Consider the following 25,824-nt stretch of genomic DNA (forward strand, 5'->3'; position numbering starts at 1 on the left):
GATATAGTAATCGTGGCTCATTGGGCCTCTTAACTTTCTGAAAACACAGCATTTTCTTCCTTTAAATGATTGCCCGTACCTATTATAATACGTAATATCTTTTATCATATGTGATTTCGCCCGTGTGATATTTTTGTGTATGTCACTAGTGTAATATGACCTGGACGATGACGGCCGGACAAAATAGCGGCCTCTGCTGGATTTTCGGAATACATTTTAATGTGATTTTTTTGTTATATAGGTATTTATAATTATGTGATAAAAAGTATCTTAAATTTGTGTTCATTTCATATGAGATTTTATGAAATAAGTCTCGAAGTTTTAATTTTTGCTTGCCAAGGCTCGCAAAAATAAAATCTTCTTAGACCCGTTTCATAAAACTTCATATGAAATGAACACTCATGTAAGATCCTATATATATCAACGAAGAAATTAACGGTAGTTGTTACAGATAACAGTATTTTATCACTTGCGCCAATACTTAACCTGGTTAATTTCGGCTCATGGTGCCTCTTGATTTTTTTTCAGTATTTTCTTCCTTAAAATCATTATTTTATCAATGCTTACATCACCTGGTAATGATTTATTACAACACTCATAATCCTATATTAACTTACAAACTAATGTCAGTTGTTACGGATAACACTTAACCCGGCCATTCCAAACGCCGACGCCGACGCCAGGGTTAGTCCTCTCATCGAGAGACCAGAGGAAAAGCGTATTCCATCGTACATCCGGCCAATGCACCGATAATTATAGCCTGCTTAAACCTGATAGTTTTAAGCTATAAAAATAACACTTCTTTAGCCTGAACGGAGAACATCACGCTCATCAATTTCTTCTGCAATTGCCACGATGAACAATGGTGTGGAGAAGGTTCGCTGGACTACACTGAGGATTTGCTGATAAAATCGTACTCTAGTCACAGTCAGACAGGTACTTGTTATCTTACACTAAAAACTAACTTATTTTGGCGTGCGAAAAATTTCGCGGGGACGAGAAATCAAAATAAATAAATAACCACAAAGACTTTACAAAAAAAAAAATTAAAAAAACTACAAAAATAATATAGCTTGCTAACTGTACGGCTCGAAATTGAATAGCCGTAAAAAGTCTGAAAACGCGAAAATAAGTTGGTTTACAGAAAGTAAAATATATCATGACATGTTTTTTGTTTATAATCTATAGAATACTAAGTAGTCAGTCCGAGTTGTTTTGTCGTTCTTTTAGATGATATAGGCATTGGAAAAAAACCACCAAAAACGACAGAACGGCTGAGTTACATCAAGTGTAAATAATTATCTACAAGTATGCCAACATTGAGTTAAATCCGCCAATAGACGAGATAAGGAAAATCAAAGAAAAAATGTAAAAATACATAGAATATTTAGAGAAAAATAAAAATTATTCTGTACCATATGCTCCGCCAAAGCATGGTTTGGCAATAATTGATGGCTAACCCTGTGTGTCTTATTAACACAAAAAATAATATAAATTATCAGTATATTTTGCTACTGAAGAAAAATGCTAGTTTTCTCGTGTTTTTCATTAAATACGTTTTTGATAGATACGAAATTACCATTCGTTGGCGATATAACATCTTTAGCGTTTTCAATTACATTTTTTTGTAACTTGCTGGCCATTCATTGTAAACCGAAATATATTCGCGTACACAATATTCATTTTTTTCGTTATTCTCAACATTTCGCAAATATTTAACTCAGTAGTCATGTGCTATTAATGACAATCTTGCATACATGTATATATTTTATATAACTGTTCGCAATAATAACGCACTTTTACAATTTTTTAGCGTTATTTTTCTCAAAGTTGGCTGTAACACTGGCGTCCGGAGATAAAAACAAAGTAACAAAATCTTACCAGCTTTTGTTTTCAAATATGTCGAAAAGTAGAGACAGGTAGAGATTAGTTCCGCTCGAGTGATCACACAATGCAAGTGAGAGTCGGGAATATGTTTATGTAAGTTTTAATTGCTAATCTCTGATGCTTGTGGGTAAAATGTAACTCAGGATAATTGCTAAACAATTAACAGTTTTCTCTACATTTGTTACAGATTGAAACAGCTTTTTAAGTGCCGTTTTACGGAAGAATTATGAAGAAGAAATCGGCATTTTCGTCGATCTAGTAGTCCAAAAAATATCACTTCGAGTTATATGAACATTCCACATATGATTTATGTCATTCGGCCAAAAATTTATACTTCGTATTACCTAGTTTAATGAATATGCTGTATGTATATGATCAGAACGTCAAGCTCCTGTGGTGAAAAATAACTAAAGTGTTTTAAAAGTATGGTTTAGTGGTAATCTCTGAACGTGCTTTAGTATATAGATATAATCTGATATTTATACATGTGCTTATAAAATTATCGATAATAATGGATGTGGTAAATATTCATACCTTATTAACTGCCGTTAGTTTTAAGATTACGCCACCTTGGACATTTACAAAATGTTCATCGTCTGTCACGTGCTATTTTATCGGTAGTCCAAGTTTGTCCAAAATTTTGTTAGAGTTGTCTTTCTTCCATTGTGGATTTACACGTACATGTGGCATAACGCAGCCGTGATAAACAAATCTCCATATCGTCCTGAAATATATTTGCTCCCGAACTAATGTGATTCAAAGTGCAAAAATCATTATTGTAACAATTTTAATGTTTGAGGTGAAATATAGATTTCATTTTTTCCGTTGCGGGATAATTGTCACTAGTGGGACTAAACGCGTGGGGCGAAGCGAAGCATTTTCGGGACGAAACGTCTTCATGTATTGAAAACAACATTTTCAGGACGAAAAGTCTAGATACATTGTACACAATTCAAGTGAAAATTTTCCAATCTAAGATCATTTGGACGATGTATATGGTAAGGATATGAAAGCAATTATCTACTATTCCTATTTCAACATTACAGATAATTAATATTAATCATCTCAAATATTAATATTTGAGATGAAATCCAAAGACTAACATTCTTGTGTTTGAATAAAATCTACAGCGACACAATGGTGACAAATGGTTACACCAAAACTATTGTTTTTACTATGTAGGACGCAATTTGTTTTTATGTAATTAAATAATACGTTATTTTCTTTACGTGCCCACCTAAAACATTTGGTGTAGGGGGAGAAAATTTTGTTTTTATTGGATAGAGTAAAACATTTTATGTAATGTGAATCACATGTGAGACATATGAGCACGTAAAAATTTCACGGGAGCTTGAAAAGAAAAAAATCATCCTACATAAATGAAATATTTCTTGTCCTACATAATAAACAGTTCTTCACATTACAAAATTAAAAATATTGTTCGTGTCAGTTTTGTGCCGCCATTATAAATCACCTACTTTTCGACATATTTGAAAACAAAAGCTGGTAAGATTTTGTTACTTTGTTTTTATCTCCGGACGCCAGTGTTACAGCCAACTTTGAGAAAAATAACGCTGAAAAAATGTCAAAGTCCGTTATTTTTTCAGTGTGTGTTGTAACAACCAGGTCATAGCTATTAATGTAAACCCCTTATTTTCGAGAAGCACGATTTTTCGCGTAATTTCGTGGGGTAGAGAACGCCAATTCAAACGTTTTGCGAACAGTTATATAAAATATATACATGAATGCACGATTGTCATTAATAGCACATGACTACTGATTTAAATATTTGCGAAATATTGAGAATAACGAAAAAAATGAATATTGTGTACGCGAATATATTTCGGTTTACAATGAATGGCCAGCAAGTTATAAAAATGTAATTGAAAATATGGCGCTAAAGGTATGACGCCAACGAATGGTAATTTCGGTAATTATTAATTATCCCAGATATCATAAACCCTGCACCATATGAAATTACATTATATGACATGTTTCGTCCTCCATCAGGATGTACTCGTAGATCACGGCTATGGAGACATCAGCAATAGTCAGTAAGACCAAGGTGAGTCCAGTCAATGCTCATCCCGTCACATTCCGAGAGTAAAACACACCTTGTTTAGAATTAGCCGGCGGCTCATTATCAGACATCTTGATTTATAGAATCTCAAAAACCAAGACGCAAATCAGGAAGCTTCTGAATTGGGAGTCACTGCCGAAAATTAAAACAAAACCAAAACTTGATTAGCCGGCTCAGCCATTTTGGTTTAGCTTAGAAAATCTAAAAACTCAAATGGCAAACAGGCTTCGTTTAAATCTGGGAGTCAATACCGAAAATGAAAAAAAAAACCACCAGTTTTTATCATTTCACTTTTGTTTTCATCTGATAGTCCTATGCATACATTGAAAATAATATTTCATGAAAAGGCAGTGACTAAAGTTTATTTCCTGTGACTATATCAAATATAATTTGTACAGTATTGTCGTTATTATCATAAAGTTATTTGAATTTTAAAAATTATCTTTAAAAAAAACAAAACAACTGTACATCCTAAAAAACTCGTATTATAGTATAATAATAGTCGTGCGGATAAAGAAACATGAGCGTTTGCGTGTGATAACCTTTTCCGGAATTGTTATCCGGTTTTCCGGTTTAACTATATTAACACAACATTGCCTAAGATGGCATACATTTCGAATTATTGTTGTTGATTTCTTGAGTAAATCGGGTTTTAGTTGGAAAGTTAGTCAAGTTGCAAACTTATATCTGACTAAGCTGGCTAAAGCCGCTGACTGAAACGGAACTCTTGGACAGTTTGGAGGAACTTTCTGTTTCCTAGCTTTATCTGTTTTGTATGCAATATAACATCCACAGGAAATTGATTATCGTTATCACCACTAAGAACTTACATCCTGACCATCTGAAGTGATTTGTAAAAGTCATGCAATATGTCTCGCATTCGATGTTAAATAAATAAACCTAATATTTTTTATCGCTTAGGGCAGCCAAAAAGAATGCATGTAATTTTCAGATGCCGTCTAGGTATAGATGCTAAGGAAATTTTATACGGAAATAAATGTTCTAAAAGGGGTAAACAAATTGACTAAATTAGCAGACACGTATTAATCTTTGAGATGAAATCCAAAGACTAATACGTGTTTGACTAAAATCTACAGCGACACAATGGTGACAAATGGTGACACCAAAACTATTCTTTTTTATTACGTAGGACGCAATCTGTTTTTATGTAATTAAAGAATATTTTCTTTACGCGCTCAACTAAAACATTTGGTGTAGGGAGAGAAATGTTTTTTTATTGTATATAGTCAAACACAAGAATTTTAGTCTTTGGATTTCATCTCAAATATTAATACGTGTCTGCTAATTTAGTCATTTTTTTTACCTCTTTTAGAACATTTATTTCCGTATAAAATTCCCTTAACATCTATACCTAGACGGCATCGGATAGAACGATATTATCTGAAATTTACATGCATTCTTTTTGGCTGCCCTAAGCGATAGAACTATTAGGTTTATTTATTTAACATCGATTGCGAGACATATTGCATAACTTTTACAAATCACTTCAGATGGTCAGGATGTAAGTTCTTAGCGGTAATAACGAAAATCAATTTCCTGTGGATGTTATATTGCATATAAAACAGATAAAGCTAGGATACAGAAAGTTCCTCCAAACTGTCCAAGAGTTCCGTTTCAGTCAGCGGCTTTAGCCAGCTTAGTCAGATATAAGTTTGCAACTTGACTAACTTTCCAACTAAAACCCGATTTACTCAAGAAATCAACAACAATAATTCGAAATGTATGCCATCTTAGGCAATGTTGTGTTAATAGTTAAACCGGAAAACCGGATAACAATTCCGGAAAAGGTTATCACACGCAAACGCTCATGTTTCTTTATCCGCACGACTATTATTATACTTTAATACGACTTTTTTTTAGGATGTACAGTTGTTTTGTTTTTTTTTAAAGATAATTTTTAAAATTCAAATAACTTTAATTTCAAAATCACACTGATAAAATAAATCATTATGGAATTGGAATATATATGTTAAAAGTTGGTGTATTCTAATTTATTGGTGTTTAAGAAAAAACTAAAAGCATACAAAAATAAATTTGTAAAAATTCTTACTACAAGTCAACATAATAAAAAAAAGTTCACGAGTTTGATATCCAGCACGGACGTGAAAAGGTCAGATGTCACTTAACCGACCACGTGGATTTTCTCCATGTACTCCGGTTTCCTCCCACTTTAACATCCACCGCGCGCTTACATCCGGGACCTCGAAAGTGATTTATGTAAGTTGTATAAATTGTTTGTCAATCGATGAAAAATAAAATCAAGTTTGTATTTTATGTGATATATTCTCTCCCTTTGCCTCTATGATCTATGATAATAACGACAATACTGTACAAATTATACTTGATATAGTCACAGAAAATAAACTTTAGTCACTGCCTTTTCATGAAATATTATTTTCAATGTATGCATAGGACTATCAGATGAAAACAAAAGTGAAATGATAAAAACTGGTGGTTTTTTTTTTCATTTTCGGTAGTGACTTCCAGATTTAAACGAAACCTGTTTGCCATTTGAGTTTTTAGATTTTCTAAACTAAACCAAAATGGCTGAGCCGGCTAATCAAGTTTTGGTTTTGTTTTAATTTTCGGCAGTGGCTCCCAATTCAGAAGCTTCCTGGTTTGCGTTTTGGTTTTTGAGATTCTATAAATCAAGATGTCTGATAATGAGCCGCCGGCTAATTCTAAACAAGGTGTGTTTTACTCTCGGAATGTGACGGGATGAGCATTGACTGGACTCACCTTGGTCTTACTGACTATTGCTGATGCCTCCATAGCCGTGATCTACGAGTACATCCTGATGGAGGACGAAACATGTAATGTAATGTATTTTCATATGTTTCAGGGTTTATGATATCTGGGATAATTAATAATTACCGAACTTTCGTGGTTAACGAGAAACTTTCAGCGGGTATACATTTTCGCGCTATGTATTTAAGGGTATATATTTTCAGCCATTTCTGAATAATTTGCGGATATACTTTTTGCGATTTTAACAATGTTTCCTAAAATCGCGAAATGGCTAAATGGTTTTTGTTTCTTTAAGTGTACCGTAATTGTCTATCTATTGCTAGCGGATTACATGATATTTTACATCAATTTTTTTACGCAAAATTAAACGTCATATAAACAAATAAGAGCGCTTTATCCGTAAATCACAAAATTATCAACCTTCTTAAGTTTGAAAATGCACCTTTGACTCAAATAACAATGAGGTAAGTTGTGCATTTATTTGTATGATACTCATGTCAGGTAATATGAGAAACATGTGTTATTTTTCAGAATGTTCTCTAAAGGCCGCCTACTCTCTGTTCATCATAACGGCAATTGTACAATTCGTAATAATGGTGTATAATACAAGCCTTCTGTGTGTCTTAGTCAAGACCGGATCTCCCTTTAGGTTTTGTGACTGTTACAAAATGAAAGTCGCGGCGCATTTCTCATCATGTAAGTACTACTATGTATTTATCACCGGAAATGATCGTTAATATTCGTACACGACTCCGCTTACGGGATTTGACGATGATTTGCGATTGATCCGTGGTGTTAGATCCACTCTTTCACCATTCGCCAGTAATTGTCAGTCCATCATACTATATCATGAAATATTCGTTTCCACCCTTTTCCTCACTTTATATGCTGATACATCCTTGATACTCAAGGGTTTACTTTCACTGTCGTCATATCCACCGCTGTTCTATCATAGTTTGAAATTGAAGACAGTTCAGAATAACACAACTGACCAATCACGGACCCCTTTGACGATTACAGAGACAGCGACGCAAAATTTAAAAGTCATACAGTCAACCACAGTGCAGTGTTATTCAATTATTTTGAAGTAAATTTAACGTCACAAACTACATGTTTCTGTTCATCCATTGTCGCAAAGAGAGCCTTCTGTTTTTCTTTGACATTTTCCATGAGTGGTTTTATAACGATAGTGATAGTAACCCCTGGGAGATCGAGGATGATCCATATATGAATATAAAGAGTCTATGTAATAGACTATTTTTTACATGATTCAATTTTACCGCCTCTGCGTATATATTTGATTACTTCTGATTGGCTTATCAGCTCACGTGACCACGCTTTGTTTATGAGTTTGCGCACTACTCATTTCAGCGGGCAGAACAAATTTTCACGGGTGCCATTAATCTAGTCTATCAACATTTCATGCGATAACAATATTTGTGATTAACAAACATGAATATTTTAAATTTATACGATAAACAATTCATGATATAAAGTTTTTCCAATCATTTCTTTAACATGAAGGTATTTGTTCATACTTTTCCCCACGGTTTCTTCAATTCTGCGTTAATGATGACGTTATAATGATAACGACTGATCAAATGTTGTCTCTTAATAGTTCATTTCCACGGTAACATTTTCATAATTTTGATAGCTGTTACTCTTATACTATACGGCGGAAATCTTAAAAAAAATCGCTCTTTGTTGTGGTTTCCCTTTGACATGTGGTGTACTGGTATCTTTGATGTTTTAACGATAAAAGTATTTCTTTTTGACAGGTGTCCAGATATATTTATTATCTTTATTATAAATTGATATTTATTGACAGGTGTCGTTGTATCTATGATGTTCTAACTATAAAGTGATGTCTTTTTGACAAGTGTATTCAATTTGGTTTCTACGATGTTCTAACTATAAAGTGGTTCTTTGATTTCTTTATGATAAAATATTGTCTTTTTGAACATTGTCCTGATTTCTGTGATGTCTTTACTCTAAAATGATGTCTTTTTGACAGGTGCCCTGATCTTAATTGCGACTAAAAATCGACTCATTTTCGGTAACACTAATAGCAGGATTTGTCTGCCTTGTGAACGGTCTGACATGGCTTATCGCACGAAAGGCAACAAAATACATCGGCAAGAAGGAAAAGAAAAAGGAAGAAACCAATGATGATGAAGAGATCTAGATGTGGGCTCGTAAAGAGACCACTTAGGACTCCAACATATGGAGTTACAGATCGAATGTACAGGAGTTCGCTTCATAGAAAGAATGAACTGGTTGTTGATTGCGCTTATGAAATGTTGACCAATCAACATGTATTCAAATGTTGACAGCTAACGTCATGATTGCGTCAAAATTATTAGTATTCAATTCTACTCGGCAGCTTCCGTCGATGTTTGCAAACCAATATTGCGACACTCGTCATTTCTCGATATCCTGTCTGTATGTGGAGAGAAACAGATATACAAACAAAAATAATTTTAAACAATTTTCTATTGTTCAGATTATTGTTAAATAGATAAATATTTATACAATATATGTAGTTAATATATTTATGAATCCATCCTTTGCTGAAATATTTCATTTAAAACTATAACATGGCTGCATTCATTTCCTCTTCTTTATACCATACATTATAATTATACATCTGCATTGATCGTGATACTTTTGTATGTGTATGAATGTTAAGGTATTACAAAACATTTGTAGACTGAGTTTTCGTTTTCTTCCTCTGGATATTGTATATCGATATTTCATGATAATTCTTGCATTTTAGAAATAATATCAAGCATGCACTGCATGGCTAGTGCTCAGATAAAAATTTGCAAAGATAAATGATGCAGCAATGATTGCACATTGTGTATACCTAGTTCTAGTCAAACGTTTGCGGGAAATCGGAGCATATCTAATATATATATATATTGAACATATATTTATATATTATATTGCCTTCTTCTGAGGGAACTATGGTCATTAATGTTGTTGAGGGATAGCATACTATGCCATCACAAGACAACACTATAAGACCATAGTGTCCCCAAAAGAATGTAATAATGTTTTACGTACATAACGAATTGAAGAAAATATATTAATGATAGGACAAACAATTATGACAATCAACAATAACAATTCATTTAAACGGGTGCGGCCACGTCAAAGGTTATGGTAGAAATGTCATGGTCGAAATCGTCTATACATGTTTCCAGGCAGAAATCTTTAAAAGTACTCACTGCATATTTCGTTACTTACTCAGTTTCTTTTGCTATTTTGTTCTTTTGTAAAGTCGTCTGCATTCAAGTTTCTAAACCATGACATTTGTGTTTTGCAAAACGTCGTCAGCACACAGCTTGTTTGCCAGTGAACAGCGCAAATAGCGACGGTGACGTCATTTTCGTCAATATGACGTACGTAACAAAAAGCGCGCCAAACCATAGTCCCGCGGGAAACCATAGTCCCGGGACTATGGATATATAGTGCCCGGGGGCTAAGCCAATGAAAACGCGAGAAAAAGTCACGTTATGTAGTAATTTTATTTATTGAATATATATTTTTTTGAATTTTGCAAAGTTTGACTTGCCATACATGACAACGACATCACTACTTTGTATGAAGGGGAATAATCCATCACACGGAGAGAACGGTATTTTATGGACATCGAAAATTCCATTTTATTCTATTTACCCTGTATATGTGGAATGTGATAAGTAGTATGTTACACAATACTTCGAATCATACTCGTGTGAGATGACAATGTTAAGCTAAATCAGAAAAATGTTAAAACATTTTACAAGTGTTCATTCATTCTCTAGGAACTCGTAAACTGTCCAATGTGTTTTAGTTCTGTTTCTTCTGCTGGGCTGGTCACATCTGATGAATAAGCGAATTAAATTACCAAGGAGGAACATTTCGCTACAAGCACCCGGTTATGATTTCTGCTGAAAATGAAATCTTACCCCGTACTATTCATCGATTTGTTTCTAATTTTGTTTTACGTGAAATACATTATAGCCCAATATAACAATATCCCGCAACATTGTAAGAAATTCCTTAAATATAAGTACAAACTACTAATTTAGATGAATAAATATACTCTATTTATAACTATTGGACATAGTTTACACTTGTAGTGTAGGGTCTTACATCGCCTTGGGATGTCATATGCATGTATATTGGGGAAAACCCACGAGGTAACTCCTCTTAAGAGTGAATAACAAAAGTTACACCCATCACATATTTTCCGCATTTGTCCCGATTAATCATTTATGCAGAACAGCATGCTGAAGCTCCACACGACTACACTGAGGATTTTCAGATAAAATCAGCCTCAGATCTCATATTCATAGTAACACAGGTATTTACATTGAGTTATTTTATAATGATTTAATTTCATATTTAAACTCATTTCTATTGGTTTGATCTTTGAGGTTATTTTTCTATGGACCGCAAGAATTATACGTCTATTATTATGACGTCATATATACAAAACGTTTTCGTAGGGAATTTTAAAAGCGGCACAGTCATTGGCCACACTGAATTATTGGACAAGATATTACTGCGCCAATTTGTTTTATTTTAAAAGTGATTAAAATCACATATGCCTAATTAGTACCTGACTCAGTTATCTGAATTGAATAATAAGCAATATTCTCAATATCTTTTGGGGCTATGAAGTCATAGATAAAAAACGGACGGACATTCTTTTTCATACACGCTTTATAACCCCAAAAGATATTGAGAACAATGTTTAACTGAAAACCAATTCATTTTTGCGTGCGATTTAATCTCGCAGGCGATTATTATTCGCTAAAATAGACACAAAGACGTTCAACTACAATAAATATATAGTTTTCTTACTGTAAAACGCAAAATTAAGTCGCCATGAAAATAAGTTGGTTTAAAGTAAATGAAATTTTCGAGTAAATATTTCTTATTATAGAAATGACAAGTTAATGACTTGGTTATGATATGAGAGTTGTATTTATTCTGTTACTGTAAACCATCTTTGTTTCGTGACTATTAAATTTCGCGATTTCCATTTCAAAACACGTTCGCGAAGATTATTATTCGCGGATTTAACAATTGAATGATGTATATATCAATTCGTTGAGTTAAACTTTCGCGAATTTTCTTGGATCGCGAAATTCGCGAAAGTCAATAGCACGCGAATAAAAGTTGTTTTAAAGTACGCTATTTAATACATGTGTACAGTAAATCAAATTTTTTCAACTATGAAATTTTGCGATTGTAGTTCGGGAAATATAAAAGCAACAGATTGAAAAATGGAATGGAAATTCATATAAATAGATATGATTTATATGGTTATTCGTGGAGATAACCTTTCGCGAATTTACTATTATCGCAAAATTCGCGAAAGTAAATCGCCCGCGAAAGTATTTTGGTTTACAACTGTTATTACTGTGTGTGTATGTAAGCCTTTGAAGAAATAATATAACGACTGAATTGTTCGGGCTATAATGTAACGTGGTCTTAAAGCAATTTAATTAATTTGATATATTTTTTTTCCATACAATCTCACTAATTTTGGTTACTATGGTTTTATTGATGTAAGAGTGTTCCCTCTCCAATAAATCAATTAAGATAACAGTTGTTTTTTCAGAGATACAGGGCCTAACTGGAGAGCAGATATTTTGTTGTTTATTTCTTAGATAAGCAACTACCTTTAATAAATGATATTTGAAATGCGTTAATAAAAATAGTCAGAAGTCGCAATCAATCAATCGGGATCAAGCGAAGTTGGAGATGACCATTGAAGGTCGCTATAGGTGTTTACACACAGATGTGCTTGTAAATATCAACTGATATGGAGTTTATCACTTTATTTGTTTCATTCTGAAACATGCTTTTTATAGGATACATAGCGATTATAGCATATTTTGATGAAGACAATGGTCATTGTCAAAACGGAAAAAACTAAATAAAAAATAATTAAATGGCCGTTTATCAAATACAAATACATTCTATATGTCTTCATAATATGTCACTTGTGTAATAAGACATTTCCGGCGGTATAGACTGGCTTCCGGAGATAAAAAATAAAGTAACAAAATATCTTATTTTGTCAGGTTTGCATTCAAATACAAAAATATCTTTTGTTATTTAGGTATATTTTAACACTTTTAGTCATAGCTTTTAAACTTTTCTATAACTTTGTAACTTATCACAAAGTTTAATATAAGCTAGTAAGGCTCGCAAAATAATAATGTCTAATACTCCCTTTATAATATGATTTATTTCCGAAAAGTAGTTTTTAATGATGAATATTTATGGACGGTATCGTGTGAAGATAACTAGTGTATCTTTTACTCAGTCATGTGTCACATATTATACGAAGGCGGAAACTGCGGTAATACCAGTGTTGATAGGCTTTTCCTGTGACGACACATGCTACATTGTATTATACCACCCATATAAAAATGCGCGATATCTTCAGGAAGTTTAGACAGCCTACAGAAAGGGTAACACTTATAAAGAGAGGAAATATATATGTTTTTATTTTCGTGTATCCGTCAACAGAATTGTCAGAGCTCTCGCGGGGCCATGAATATATAGAATATATCAAAACAAAAATATATAATGTATAGTTTGAGTTTCAGAGTTTAACTGTATAGCCGGTTATTTTTGTTGCTCATAATTTTCGCGATTTAATCTAAAAATGATGAAATCAAATTTTAGTGGTTTTAGATCTTCGCGATCTGGCTTGAAGGGAGACCATTGTCATTCATACACTTCATATACAATTACCAAACCCATTGTCGTTTACCAACATGATCAACCCTCTCTTTGTTCGAACTGACCAATTTTGACAAAGTGGTTCAAGCAGGTGCATATTATTAAGACCAAATTTGAATTTCTGAGTTGATTGACAATTGCTGTTTTTAGAAAACCATTTTCAATTCACAATTGACTTCATTTCATCATTTTCCCCACCAAATTTACAAATAAAAGGGAATAAAACACCGGAAAAACTTTGTAAATGTAAGTTGTAGTGTTCTCTGGGTCCAGTGTTGTTACTTTAAGGACTAGCCAACGGACGCCATTTAGGTGTACTCGGAATTCTGGAAAAGTCTTCACATTCTAAAGATACATTTCAGATTATTTCGACAAATTTTAAATAGCACACATTTAAACACGCAAGCTTATACATGTGTATACAAAAAGAGCAGTCCCCATGAATATAACGCATTATTCACGAGAAACATAAACATATGCAATGTTAAGAAACAAGTGAACACAGCAACTTGAAGAATACATGAGAAAAATGAGTAGATTGTTTTTTTTTTTTTGTTTTTTTTTTTTTTTTTTTTTTTTTTTTGGGGGGGGGCAATGTTAGAATGAGTAACTGTATCAGTTATAGCAACAGAACAAACAAACTCTACATTGAGTTATTCGTATCATCAATGCAGAAGCACTTACTACTGAAAAAATAATCTTTTACGATGTATTCAGCTGCACAAGTTCACCAATAGTACTTCCGACGCAGAGTTGGAGTTTATCGGAATTTAACTGCTTGACATCGACATTTGTGATTTTAGCCGTAACGTCGAAATTATAATAAATACATGGGTTAAAAGTAAAATCATTTGTTATAACAGGTTTACACTGACTATGTTTATTCATTTATTTTTTTTTACTCCTTTATTAATAGGAGTCTTATAACAAAGTTGAAAATTGAATAAAACTGAAATGTCGGTGCGTTTGATTTTGACATATTGCAATGAAAGTGAGCTATTTCAAGCAAAAAGATTTTACCGGAACTTCACTGTTTTCACCATTTACACGACAAACTTAAGCAATGTTTTCCAATATTGGTTGTAAAAATATTTGCACATAACCTAACAACACCACAGTGTTTTCTTCTTTAGATATAACTTTTTAACTTTTTAAGATAAAATACCCCGTTTTTACAATTTGGATAGATTCAATTATTTTGTCTACACTAAAATACAAAGAAAAAAAAAAAAAAAACCCACTTAAATGCTGAATATATTCATTACAATAGTGAACTTTGAAAAGTAACAGCAAGATGAATTTGACAAAGCTATAAATATCTTAATACAGGGGACTAAGGTTAAAGTTTTGAACAAAAAAGGGTGAAAAATCACTTCTATACAAAGCATAAGAAACGTTGTTTTTTTCTTCTTCAAAATTACCGCCAAATTGGTCATTTCTTAAAATTGTATTGTTACAGGATCAACATTCTAATAACAGTAGAAGTCTAACTTTTGCTACATTTTCTATATGGCGATATGCTAGAAAAAGTGACAATTATTTATTGAAAATCACAAAATCAAATGTATGTACAATAGCACATTTTCACGCAAGGGATGGTAAACTGTATAATAAACATCAAAAAAATCATCAGAGAAGTAAATGTAATAGTGTCGACCACTTAATATTTTTGTTTGTTCTCTGATAACGTGTTGATTTAGAGATTCAATTTCAATTTCTCACAATGTATTGTCAAAGACAAAGGGATGAGACGTCCGACATTGCCTATATATATCTTCTCCGTGTAGGGAGTCAAGACTGACTTTACATGGTTGCCGTAGGTTTTATTTGCTCAAAGACGACTAAGTTACTTGCAAAACTGTATTGTATGTTACTTTTTATCAAGCAAAACTAGACAAAGGATGCATTCTAGATCTGATGTTATATGTGGTAATATGTCGGGACATCTGAACCACTCTATAAACACATTCACGTTAGCGTTACTTACCAGGAAAACGTACAACGTTTATAACAGCACGGCTGATCCAGTTGTCATTTGCCATCATTAAACAGTACAAACTTATAATATTTAAAACTTTTATATTCAAATGTGCTACGGCTACAATGTAGCTATACGGATTAACAATTTAATTGTGATATCTTGATGTCTTACACGTTTGTTAATAATATTAGAAAAAGTTTTAGGATATTTTTTGAAAAATCGTCGTTAGAGTTGTTCCCCTTTAAATAAGATCAATATCACTCAATCTGAAAATATCGCTAAACGGTTAAAGATGCTCCACCGCCGACAGAGCATAAATTATATTCATAATTTGAACAATAATTAGTGCTTAATCGTTTATACATAAGTCTAATTAACACAAAAAAATATATAAAATAATTTGTTTTGCCTTTGGGTCATGCGCAATCAGTACTTCATTCCATATAGGATATAGTGCCACGGAATTTGTTCGGGATGCAATTAATTATTTTTTTTATATTTTTAACTTGAAGTAAAATTAGAAACTCAAACTTTTCAACGGCGGTAATGGTGTAAAGTAAGTAACTTTTGTAACTGAAGAAAAATACTAAATCGTCTGCTGCTGTTTTTGATAGTGAAAAAATACCATTTGTCAGCGGTGGAGCATCTTTAAATCATACATATTTAAAAGCAATATTATGGTTGTTATTTACATCATAACTTTAGCTACTGATAGTGTTTTGTCGGTAATTTATTGGGTTGTTTGGGGTGTGTCTTAGGGGTATATATGTATGTTTTGGGGTATATTCGTGTGTTTTGAGATAAAGTGTCGTACCTGTTGTCACTTAGGCTCACATTCACACTATAACTGGGATGGAGACAAGATGGTTAATATATGATATGCTGTAATGTTATCGTTTATATACCCCAAATTTTAGCCAAATACAAGCATACGGTTTAATTCTCTGCATTATGACTTTTTCCAACATAAACCGTTAAAGTGTAATATAATGCAATTGTATGTGAGTAAAAAACTATAAAATGATAATCGCAAATGAAATAGGATAAATATATTTAACTGACTCTATTATCTGAGAACACGTGGGTTGTAACATGTATACCCTTAAAGTCAGACCGTAAAGTTGTAAACTACCATTTATTTTCTTTTTTAGCAAATTGTGGAAATTTTGAGCCCATCATACTTAGTTTGGTTGCGGGAGACAGTTACTGTCTTTTCACGAAATAGTATTTTTCACTGTATGCATGAAAATGTCAAATGAAAACAAGAGTTTGGTGTTAAAATAACCCAAACATTTTTTTATTTCTCCTGTGGCTATCATATACATAAAAGATTACTGTTTGCCCCAGGTACAGACGATTCCTGAATGTCTCTAGATTTTTTGGGATTCCCTAAACTAAGCCAAATGGCTGACCCGACTAATCAAAGTTTTAAATTTTATAAAGTTGATTCCAGAAAAAAAAGAATATATATGTTTCTGTCTTGATTTTTGAGATTCAGGTAGCTAAAATGAAATGTCTGACTTCACTAATTCAGATTTGTTTTTTCTTTTTCTATAGTGGCTTCAAGAGTAAATAACAACAATGTCCGACCCGGGCCAACAAGGCATGTTCTACTCTCGGATGATAACCGGTTTGACACTGACGGTGCTGTCCTTGGTGTTTTTGACTATTGCTGATGTTTCCATAGCCGTGAAATACGAGAATATCTTGGCGGATGACGACACAGGTAATATGTATGTTTCAGATGTGCTGAAGGGTTTTTATATATCTGTTGATCATTGGTTTCTTTTAGTCCAGTATTAACAATTAGGAAGTATTTATTGATTGTTGTTATGAGGACGGCACACGAAACATGTCAATAACACTCTGAGTAAATACCGGATAATTAGTTTACAAGAAGGAACTACTGTACTGTGTTGGACTTATTCTTTTTAAGTATATAAAATCTTGCCAATAAACTTATTTTCGTGCCTTAAAGCTGTTTTCGCATTTTCATGTCTAATGGCTTAAATTATGCTTCTATTTTACATATACTTATAGAAACATTAATTAGTCGTGTCCTCGCGAATTGTAATCAAACGCAAAGATAGGTTACTTTTCAGTATAATGGGTATGTGTGTTGTCCAAAGTATAGCTGAACTTATTTCTAAAATATATTCTAGGTGTTTTTATGAAAGAACATACTGCTTAAACAATTTATGTTTAGTTACAATGTGTACATGCTTGGTTTGAAATGTAAATCTATTCAAGTATAGCTGCATTTTCCTATTTATCGTTGTATAACGCCATGGAAGAAATTTAATTTCAGTTACGTGGTTTCATTTTGTGTAATTGCTATATGTGATGCACATGTCACTAAAATGCTAATACTGTTTTGTAGAAATTACCTTCACTGAATATTATTCTTATCACGCTGACGAACTGTGCATCAGTGTTAACAAAACTTGTCAGTTATCTGACGCTATGAGAAGAAAACATCCACCATGTACTCCAAGGGTTTCTACCCTTAACCTAGGACAATGATTGTATATCCTATACAAACCTAGGACTTACTATGAAGGATTTTAAGTAATCACTAGTTTTAACTTTTTACCATTAATATAAATACTACAATTTATCACTAGGGGCCTTTTAGGCCTTCCATTGATGTTGGACTGTTGAGAAATTGATGAGAAGGAGATGTGGTTTTTATTTTTTCAGCATGTTCGCTGAAGGCCGCCTACTCGATGTTCATTATAACGACTATTATAGAATTCGTGATAGCAGTATATGATACAAGCCTCCTGTGTATTTTACTCCAGACTGGATCCCCTACTACGTGTTGTGACTGTTACAACATACAAGTCACCGGACATTTCTTCTCATGTAAGTACATTTACACACTCGGAAATTGTCGATAGTTTTCGTAAACGACGACCCCGTTTACAGAATGTCACAATAACCATCCAGCCAATAATTGTCAGGCAATTTCCATTACAATATACCATGAAATATAAGTATTAACTTTTTCTAGAATGTAGCGTTGTGGATTGTTCATGCAATTGCAATCTTTTGATTCGCAACCAATAAAACAACTGATATCAGAATAAATAAACAATTCAGTTTTTGAAAGTATTTCTTTGCAATAGAGGTTATTTAAATAACTTTACATCCGTATAAATGTAATGCTATAAAGAAATGTATTTTTGATGCCATAACTATAGCGTGATGCGTTTGTTTTGTTCTCTTTACTATAAAGTAATGTCTTCTTGACAAGTATCCTACTCTTTATCGGGGTGATGATCTACGGTATAAAGGAGAGATGGTTGGTTACTATAATGTATGATGTTGTTGTCTTATGTGATGTCTTTGTTGACAGGTATCCTACTCTTTATCGGGGTGATGATCTACGGTATAAAGGACCCAGAGATGGTTGGTTACTATAATGTAATGTCTTTGTTGACAGGTATCCTACTCTTTATCGGGGTGATGATCTACGGTATAAAGGACCAAGAGATGGTTGGTTACTATAAAGTAATGTCTTTTGACAGGTATCCTACTCTTTATCGGGGTGATGATCTACGGTATAAAGGACCAAGAGATGGTTGGTTACTATAAAGTGATGTCTTTGTTGACAGGACAGGTATCCTACTCTTTATCGGGGTGATGATCTACGGTATAAAGGACCCGGAGATGGTTGGTTAATATAATGTGTTGTCTTTGTTGACAGGTATTCTACTGTTTATCGGGGTGATGATATACGGTATAAAGGACCAAGAGATGGTTGGTTACTATAAAGTAATGTCTTCTTGACAAGTATCCTACTCTTTATCGGGGTGATGATCTACGGTATAAAGGACCCGGAGATGGTTGGTTACTATAAAGTAATGTCTTTTGACAGGTATCCTACTCTTTATCGGGGTGATAATCTACGGTATAAAGGACCCAGGGATGGTTGGTTACTATAATGTGTTGTCTTTTGACAGGTATCCTACTCTTTATCGGGGTGATGATCTACGGTATAAAGGACCCGGAGATGGTTGGTTACTATAATGTGATGTCTTTGTTGACAGGTATCCTACTCTTTATCGGGGTGATGATCTACGGTATAAAGGACCCAGAGATGGTTGGTTACTATAATGTGTTGTCTTTTGACAGGTATCCTACTCTTTATCGGGGTGATGATCTACGGTATAAAGGACCCAGAGATGGTTGGTTACTATAAAGTAATGTCTTTGTTGACAGGTATCCTACTCTTTATCGGGGTGATGATCTACGGTATAAAGGACCCGGAGATGGTTGGTTACTATAATGTGATGTCTTTGTTGACAGGTATCCTACTCTTTATCGGGGTGATGATCTACGGTATAAAGGACCCAGAGATGGTTGGTTACTATAATGTGTTGTCTTTTTGACAGGTATCCTACTCTTTATCGGGGTGATGATCTACGGTATAAAGGACCCAGAGATGGTTGGTTACTATAATGTGTTGTCTTTGTTGACAGGTATTCTACTCTTTATCGGGGTGATGATCTACGGTATAAAGGACCCAGAGATGGTTGGTTACTATAATGTGTTGTCTTTTTGTATCCTACTCTTTATCGGGTGATGATCTACGGTATAAAGGACCGAGATGTTGGTTACTATAATGTGTTGTCTTTTGACAGGTATCCTCTTTATGGGGTGATGATCTACGGTATAAAGGACCCAGAGATGGTTGGTTACTATAATGTGTTGTCTTTGTTTGACAGGTATCCTACTCTTTATCGGGGTGATGATCTACGGTATAAAGGACCCAGAGATGGTCGGTTACTATAATGTGTTGTCTTTGTTGACAGGTATTCTACTCTTTATCGGGGTGATGATCTACGGTATAAAGGACCCAGAGATGGTTGGTTACTATAATGTGTTGTCTTTGTTGACAGGTATCCTACTCTTTATCGGGGTGATGATCTACGGTATAAAGGACCAAGAGATGGTCGGTTACTATAATGTGTTGTCTTTTGACAGGTATTCTACTGTTTATCGGGGTGATGATCTACGGTATAAAGGACCCAGAGATGGTTGGTTACTCGTTCTGGCTGGCATTAACTGCTGGATTACTCACCCTGGCCAACACGTTGATGTGGCTGATCACACAAAAAGCCAAGAAACTCGTCTTCAAAAGCACAAGAGGAGTCAACGTTAGGACTATAGGCAAAACTTATGAAGTGAATTAATTAAGTATTCAGTTGTTAATGACTTAAGATTGTATTGTATTATATGTCAGATGAAGAAACATTTAAAGTAAAACGAGGCAATATCTGTGCCAACTGTTGTAAAATACGAACGACAAGTTATCAAATGAGAACACCGCAAGCCAACATATAAGTGGTTCTAATTTTTAAAAATGAGTTTGGTATGGGGGAATGGGTTGGAAAGGACCAGGTGGAGCATTTACAAGGTAACATGTGCTTACTATTCCTTGATGGATTACAACCATACCACTGTCTAAATCACGCGGTATTTTTTAATATGTGATGGAGACAGACAACTTCCATTCTATTCCATATAAAATGTAAATCCGGATTGGTGAAAAGAAGAAAAATCGAATGTGGGTAGTTTTGCAATATATTAAGAGAAACCTTCGTGATACGTGTGAACAGATTTGTCCATTCAGAAAAAGTTACGTTACGCTTATCCAAGGTAATATAACATACTGAATAACACCGAATATTCGTGAGTACTTACTTTCGTGGTCTGGAACTTTCATTGTTTTTCATGAGTGGAAATATTTGTGGTTAGCCTTTATAATCATGCTTGGAGTTTTGTATATGAATGATTTTCGTTGATTTTCGTGTTATGCAGAAATACATGTAACAGGATGCTAGATAGAGTCTAGCCATTGAACACCTTGAAACTGTAAACGTGGAGCGGGGAACTAGACTTCGAAGGAAATGATATCGAATGAGATGCAGTGACTTAAATTGGATTTCACATGTGTATTCACAATACGCCGAACAAGACAACAAAAAGTCTTTCTAGTAGTTTGAACTCACCAAACAGTGACAATAATCAAGACAGGAATTTTTACTTGCGAATTGTAGACATGAAAAGGTAGATTTCAAATATATATCCACGTCTCAGTTCTTGCGTTATAGTTAACACACAAACTGGTGAAAATTTTTTAATCAACTTCAAATTTTTACAAGGCAAAAAAAAAATGTATGTTTAGGGGTACCCGACCAGCACCATTTTTTTTACCCCCGACCGTAATTATTTCCCTACTTTTCTACAATTTTTTTTTCATTAAAAGTCGGGATTTCGATCTCAGACTCCTGTTCCAGCCATAACATTAGAGAGAAAGACACATAAAAAAATCCCGACCTACCGACCGTATTGTTTTCGCCAATGTAACCCTAATCAGACATATTTTTTGGCCTTACTTTGAGTCATTTACCAGATTAAACATATATACATAAGATATATGAAGGACATTGGTTTTCACCATTATATCTTAATTTCTCCTTTACTCTACAACTTTGATAGTCGTTATCGTCAATATTCATTTAAAGTCTATGTCTAATGAATTAAGATGCCCCAAGTAATAACAATTATGCAGTGTCAGGAATCAAACATTGAGTGGATATCAGAGTGCACAAGTTATCTATATACTCGAATTTAAGGAGTGGTATATGACGAACATCCAATCATGCTCATGTGAGTTGACAGGGCTTGACTTACCTAAGCCTGTATCAAAACATTTTGTCACATAACTGGCATAGAACATAACACTTTTTTTGACTTAACATGTAGTCCTGACGTCATAATTTGTTTATGACGCCGCAAGATTGTTAAACAAACATGTAGACGAACACGTTATGTTAGAGTAATTTTGGACTGAAGAAGGCCCTATAGTGGCTGAATATACATTCCATAGAAATGATTTTGATTTTACTTTTAATTTATTTTGGCATTTTATTACGGATTATTAATATACTAGCTTTATATCGTTTTTGCCTCATTACAAAATTGTCTCAGTAGATGGAAACGCCACATCCGAGCCGGTTGTTTTATATAACAACGAAATAAAAAATCTCACTTATATTTCTATTAATAAAAGATTTGTTATAAATACAATCTTAAACTTGTGACTATGCAATATTAAATTAATGAACTCGTTTGATAAATTTCATATTACATAACCACTCATGTAGGATCCTCTATTTACATGTTACTTATCCATTCTCTATAAACTTGTCTTAACATTTCCAATTTTGTGAGGTCCTTTTTTCAGCGGGTCATATGTTTATGTGACAAAATGTCAAATTATCAAAGCTGGTCATTTTTCTAGGGATAATGACACCTTGCCCCAGGATCACGAAACAATCTTAAGTCAAAAACTGTCTTAAGTTTAGACTTAGCCAATCAAAGATTACGTAACAAAAATTACGTCATTTCTGATTGGCTAATGCTAAAGTTAAGTCTAAGATTGTTTCATGATCCTAGAGCCGGATACGTTGTGTACATTTGTCTTTCTTAACCCTCGCCAAAAACAGATCATATTGTAAGACACTGACAATGTATTCTCTTTATAAAGGCACTGAAAAGACAACAGAACAGCTGAGTAGTTTTTGGCAATGGGGTGACACATGAATAGATGTATACATAATTTGTTGAATTTGGTATTCCATGAAACAAATAAAATGAAAGTATTGTTTTGTTTTAACCAGTGAAATCATCCACGCAACATGTTGAAACTTTTAATTCATGCATTGCAATCTACACTTTTTTATATTCTATAGAACTCTTCTAGTGTCATTTATATCTGGTTAATGAAGTTGTTTTTTACAAAATCATTTGACAAAGTGTATTCATTAAATCTTTCTGTAGCATAGCCTTTACCAGAATATAATTTGGACAATAATTGCAATTTAAACGTGTATGTCTTATAAACACAAAAATACATGTTAAATGAGTCATTTTGCTTTTGTTGTACATGTATGCACAATTAATATGGCATAGTGTCATGGATGTCTTTTTATCGGGATAAAATTAATTATTTTAAATCAATTATAAAGTAAAATAAATCAGAGTGGTAATTGTTTAAGTAACATTTGTTAACGTAGAAATTACTAATTCGTATTCTCGTGTTTTTGATAAATATGCTTTTGATAAATTACCATTCGTCGGCAGTATTCCGTATTTGCATATTACAGAGTTATCTGCCCTTGCGGATAGGAATTGATTGTGGCATCATGTGTTTCAGAGGGTAAGGTCATGCTTTTCAGAGAAAACGACATGTGTTTCGCTCACAAAAATAATGATACCTTCCAACAATGGGAGCTAACTCTGTAATATTCACAGACTTTCATCATTATATTTTTAACATTTGTAATTGTTATTACATTGTAATTTGTCGGTCATTCAATGTACACCACTTCATTTTCGAGTATACCATATTGTCGCGACTTTGTTGTTTTCAGCGTATTTGCGAATAACTAGATGAAATTCCTTGTTTCTTGATGAATACCAGTTATATTTTATCGAGTGAGTTGGAAACTTTTGTAGCTAAACCATTAAAAAATATCAAAGTTTCCACCTCACGAGATGAAATATTACTGGTGTTCATCAAGAAACTAGGAATATTCTATTTATTACATTTTTTTTCTCGCTTCCATTTACAGAAGACCATCACTACTGGTTCCACCAAAGGTTATTCCGCCATTGTATTTAACAGAATAATTTGCCTTGTAATCATTACTCTTATTTTTGTGAGCATTAAGTCATATTTTTACCCAAAATGACGTAACAATTAAAATGATATTTTCACTGTCAATGCTGCATTCCTAAAATAGCGCTTATATTTTCACCATAAACTCATACTTCACTGCGAAAAATGTATTAAATATATCCGCAATCAAGAATGCTTAATGATAATTATGCATTCATGTGTACATTTGATACAATATGTCGAAACATTTTAATGGGACTATTTCACAACCCACGTATGTAAGGGACTAGTATCTCCGGTGGTGATGGAACATAACAATTTGTAATCTTCCCGCTTAAATGACGTTAACGCAGGTTATCATCTTTTGACGTCATTTCACTACCAACAGAAACAATAGTCCTGCACAAACGTTATCGGGTATCACGTGGTACGTGAATCATACCAAATGGCGTTTGATATCGCACGAAATTACTCAAAAATCGTGTCTCTCAAAAATAAAGGGGTTAACATAAATAGGTATGGCCTGCGTCCGGATATAAAGATAAAGTAACAAAATCTTATAGCTCTTTTATTCAAATATGTCGAAAAGTAGTGATTTGTAATGGCGGCACAGGCACGAAAAAATGTGTTTAGTCATATAATGTGAAAAAATATTTATTATGTAGGATAAGAAATGATTCTTTTATGTAGGATGATGAAAAAAAGTTGTTTTTTTCGTTACGTTTGCATGCCCCTATGTTTTATATGTGTTTCACATTACACAAAAAGATGTTTTACTCTACATAATAAAAACAAACATTTCTCGTTCTTCACAAAATGTTTTACGTGAGTATGTAAAGAAAATAACTTATATCTTTAATTACATAGAAATAGAATTTCGTCTTACGTCATAATAAAATAATTGTCGTGTCACCATATGTCCCGCTGTAGACTTCAGTTAAACACAAGAATTTGAGTATTAGAATTTTACACATTAGAAGCTTATAAGCTCATCTGAAAGTTGCATATGAGCCTGCTAATTAAGTCTTGGAAAATGGATCATGTCTATAACCCCTTTTATAAAATTCATTTTCGAGTAAAACATCTTTAGGATATCTATACCTAGACGGCATGTCTTAGAAATATATCTGAAGTTTACTCACATGTTGTTAGGCGGAAGCTATCTTAAGCGGTAAAACAATAAGCTTTATTAACTTTCCATTTATTTTCCAAACAAGTAATATCGATCTAACTTATACAGATAACTTTCAATGGCTCTTAAGTAAGCCTTAAGCGGTGATAGCGACAATCAATTTCCTGTGAATTTGGTATTGCATACTAAGCAGATTAAGATTAGATACAGAAAGGGACTAACAAGGGACGTATAGCCTAGCCAGGACTATGTTCTAAACTAACTTTTCGACTAATATCCGATTTATGCTAACATAAAATATCATTGATAAACAAAAAGCTAAAACTATACGGCATTTTAGGTAATGTTAAAAGTTAAACCGGAAACTGGGATAAAAACTCCGGCCAAGATTACCCGGCCTCAGACCACAAAACACTTCCGGGTCATTGCACACGATTGTAAAGGAGATATTTTAGGTACGATATTGAAAACAGTAACACAGTATTTATTCTAGTGAGACTGTTTTGCAACGTTTCCCATGTTTCTCTTGTGTG

At 33.5% G+C, this 25,824-nt stretch overlaps 1 protein-coding gene across 8 annotated transcripts; it reads left to right on the top strand.

The window, feature by feature from the left end:
* Positions 1–558: 558 nt before the first annotated feature.
* LOC138308400 (uncharacterized) lies at positions 559–21,571 on the top strand. 8 transcript variants are annotated; one of them, XM_069249371.1, is made up of 6 exons: positions 559–936; positions 6,581–6,806; positions 7,268–7,432; positions 17,025–17,193; positions 18,168–18,332; positions 18,826–19,079. In XM_069249371.1, the coding sequence occupies exons 4-6, from the start codon at positions 17,049–17,051 to the stop codon at positions 19,062–19,064; spliced, it is 549 nt and encodes a 182-aa protein (XP_069105472.1). In that variant the 5' UTR covers positions 559–936; positions 6,581–6,806; positions 7,268–7,432; positions 17,025–17,048; the 3' UTR covers positions 19,065–19,079. The 8 variants fall into 8 exon arrangements, with proteins under 8 accessions (XP_069105472.1, XP_069105475.1, XP_069105476.1 ...); XM_069249374.1 differs by having other exon boundaries at positions 6,581–6,801; XM_069249379.1 differs by lacking the exon at positions 18,826–19,079 and adding an exon at positions 19,177–19,816 and having other exon boundaries at positions 565–936.
* Positions 21,572–25,824: the final 4,253 nt, after the last annotated feature.

The sequence above is a fragment of the Argopecten irradians genome, chromosome 15 (genome assembly GCF_041381155.1).
Source record: "Argopecten irradians isolate NY chromosome 15, Ai_NY, whole genome shotgun sequence".
NCBI classification, from domain to species: Eukaryota; Metazoa; Mollusca; class Bivalvia; order Pectinida; family Pectinidae; genus Argopecten; species Argopecten irradians.

Bases quoted from the DNA above. Each gene is read 5' to 3' on its own strand.
- LOC138308400 (XM_069249371.1), top strand. From the start codon at position 17,049: ATGTCCGACCCGGGCCAACAAGGCATGTTCTACTCTCGGATGATAACC. The intron at 17,194-18,167 runs GTAATATGTATG...TTATTTTTTCAG, and splicing joins CTTGGCGGATGACGACACAG to CATGTTCGCTGAAGGCCGCC. The intron at 18,333-18,825 runs GTAAGTACATTT...CTTTGTTGACAG, and splicing joins CACCGGACATTTCTTCTCAT to GTATCCTACTCTTTATCGGG.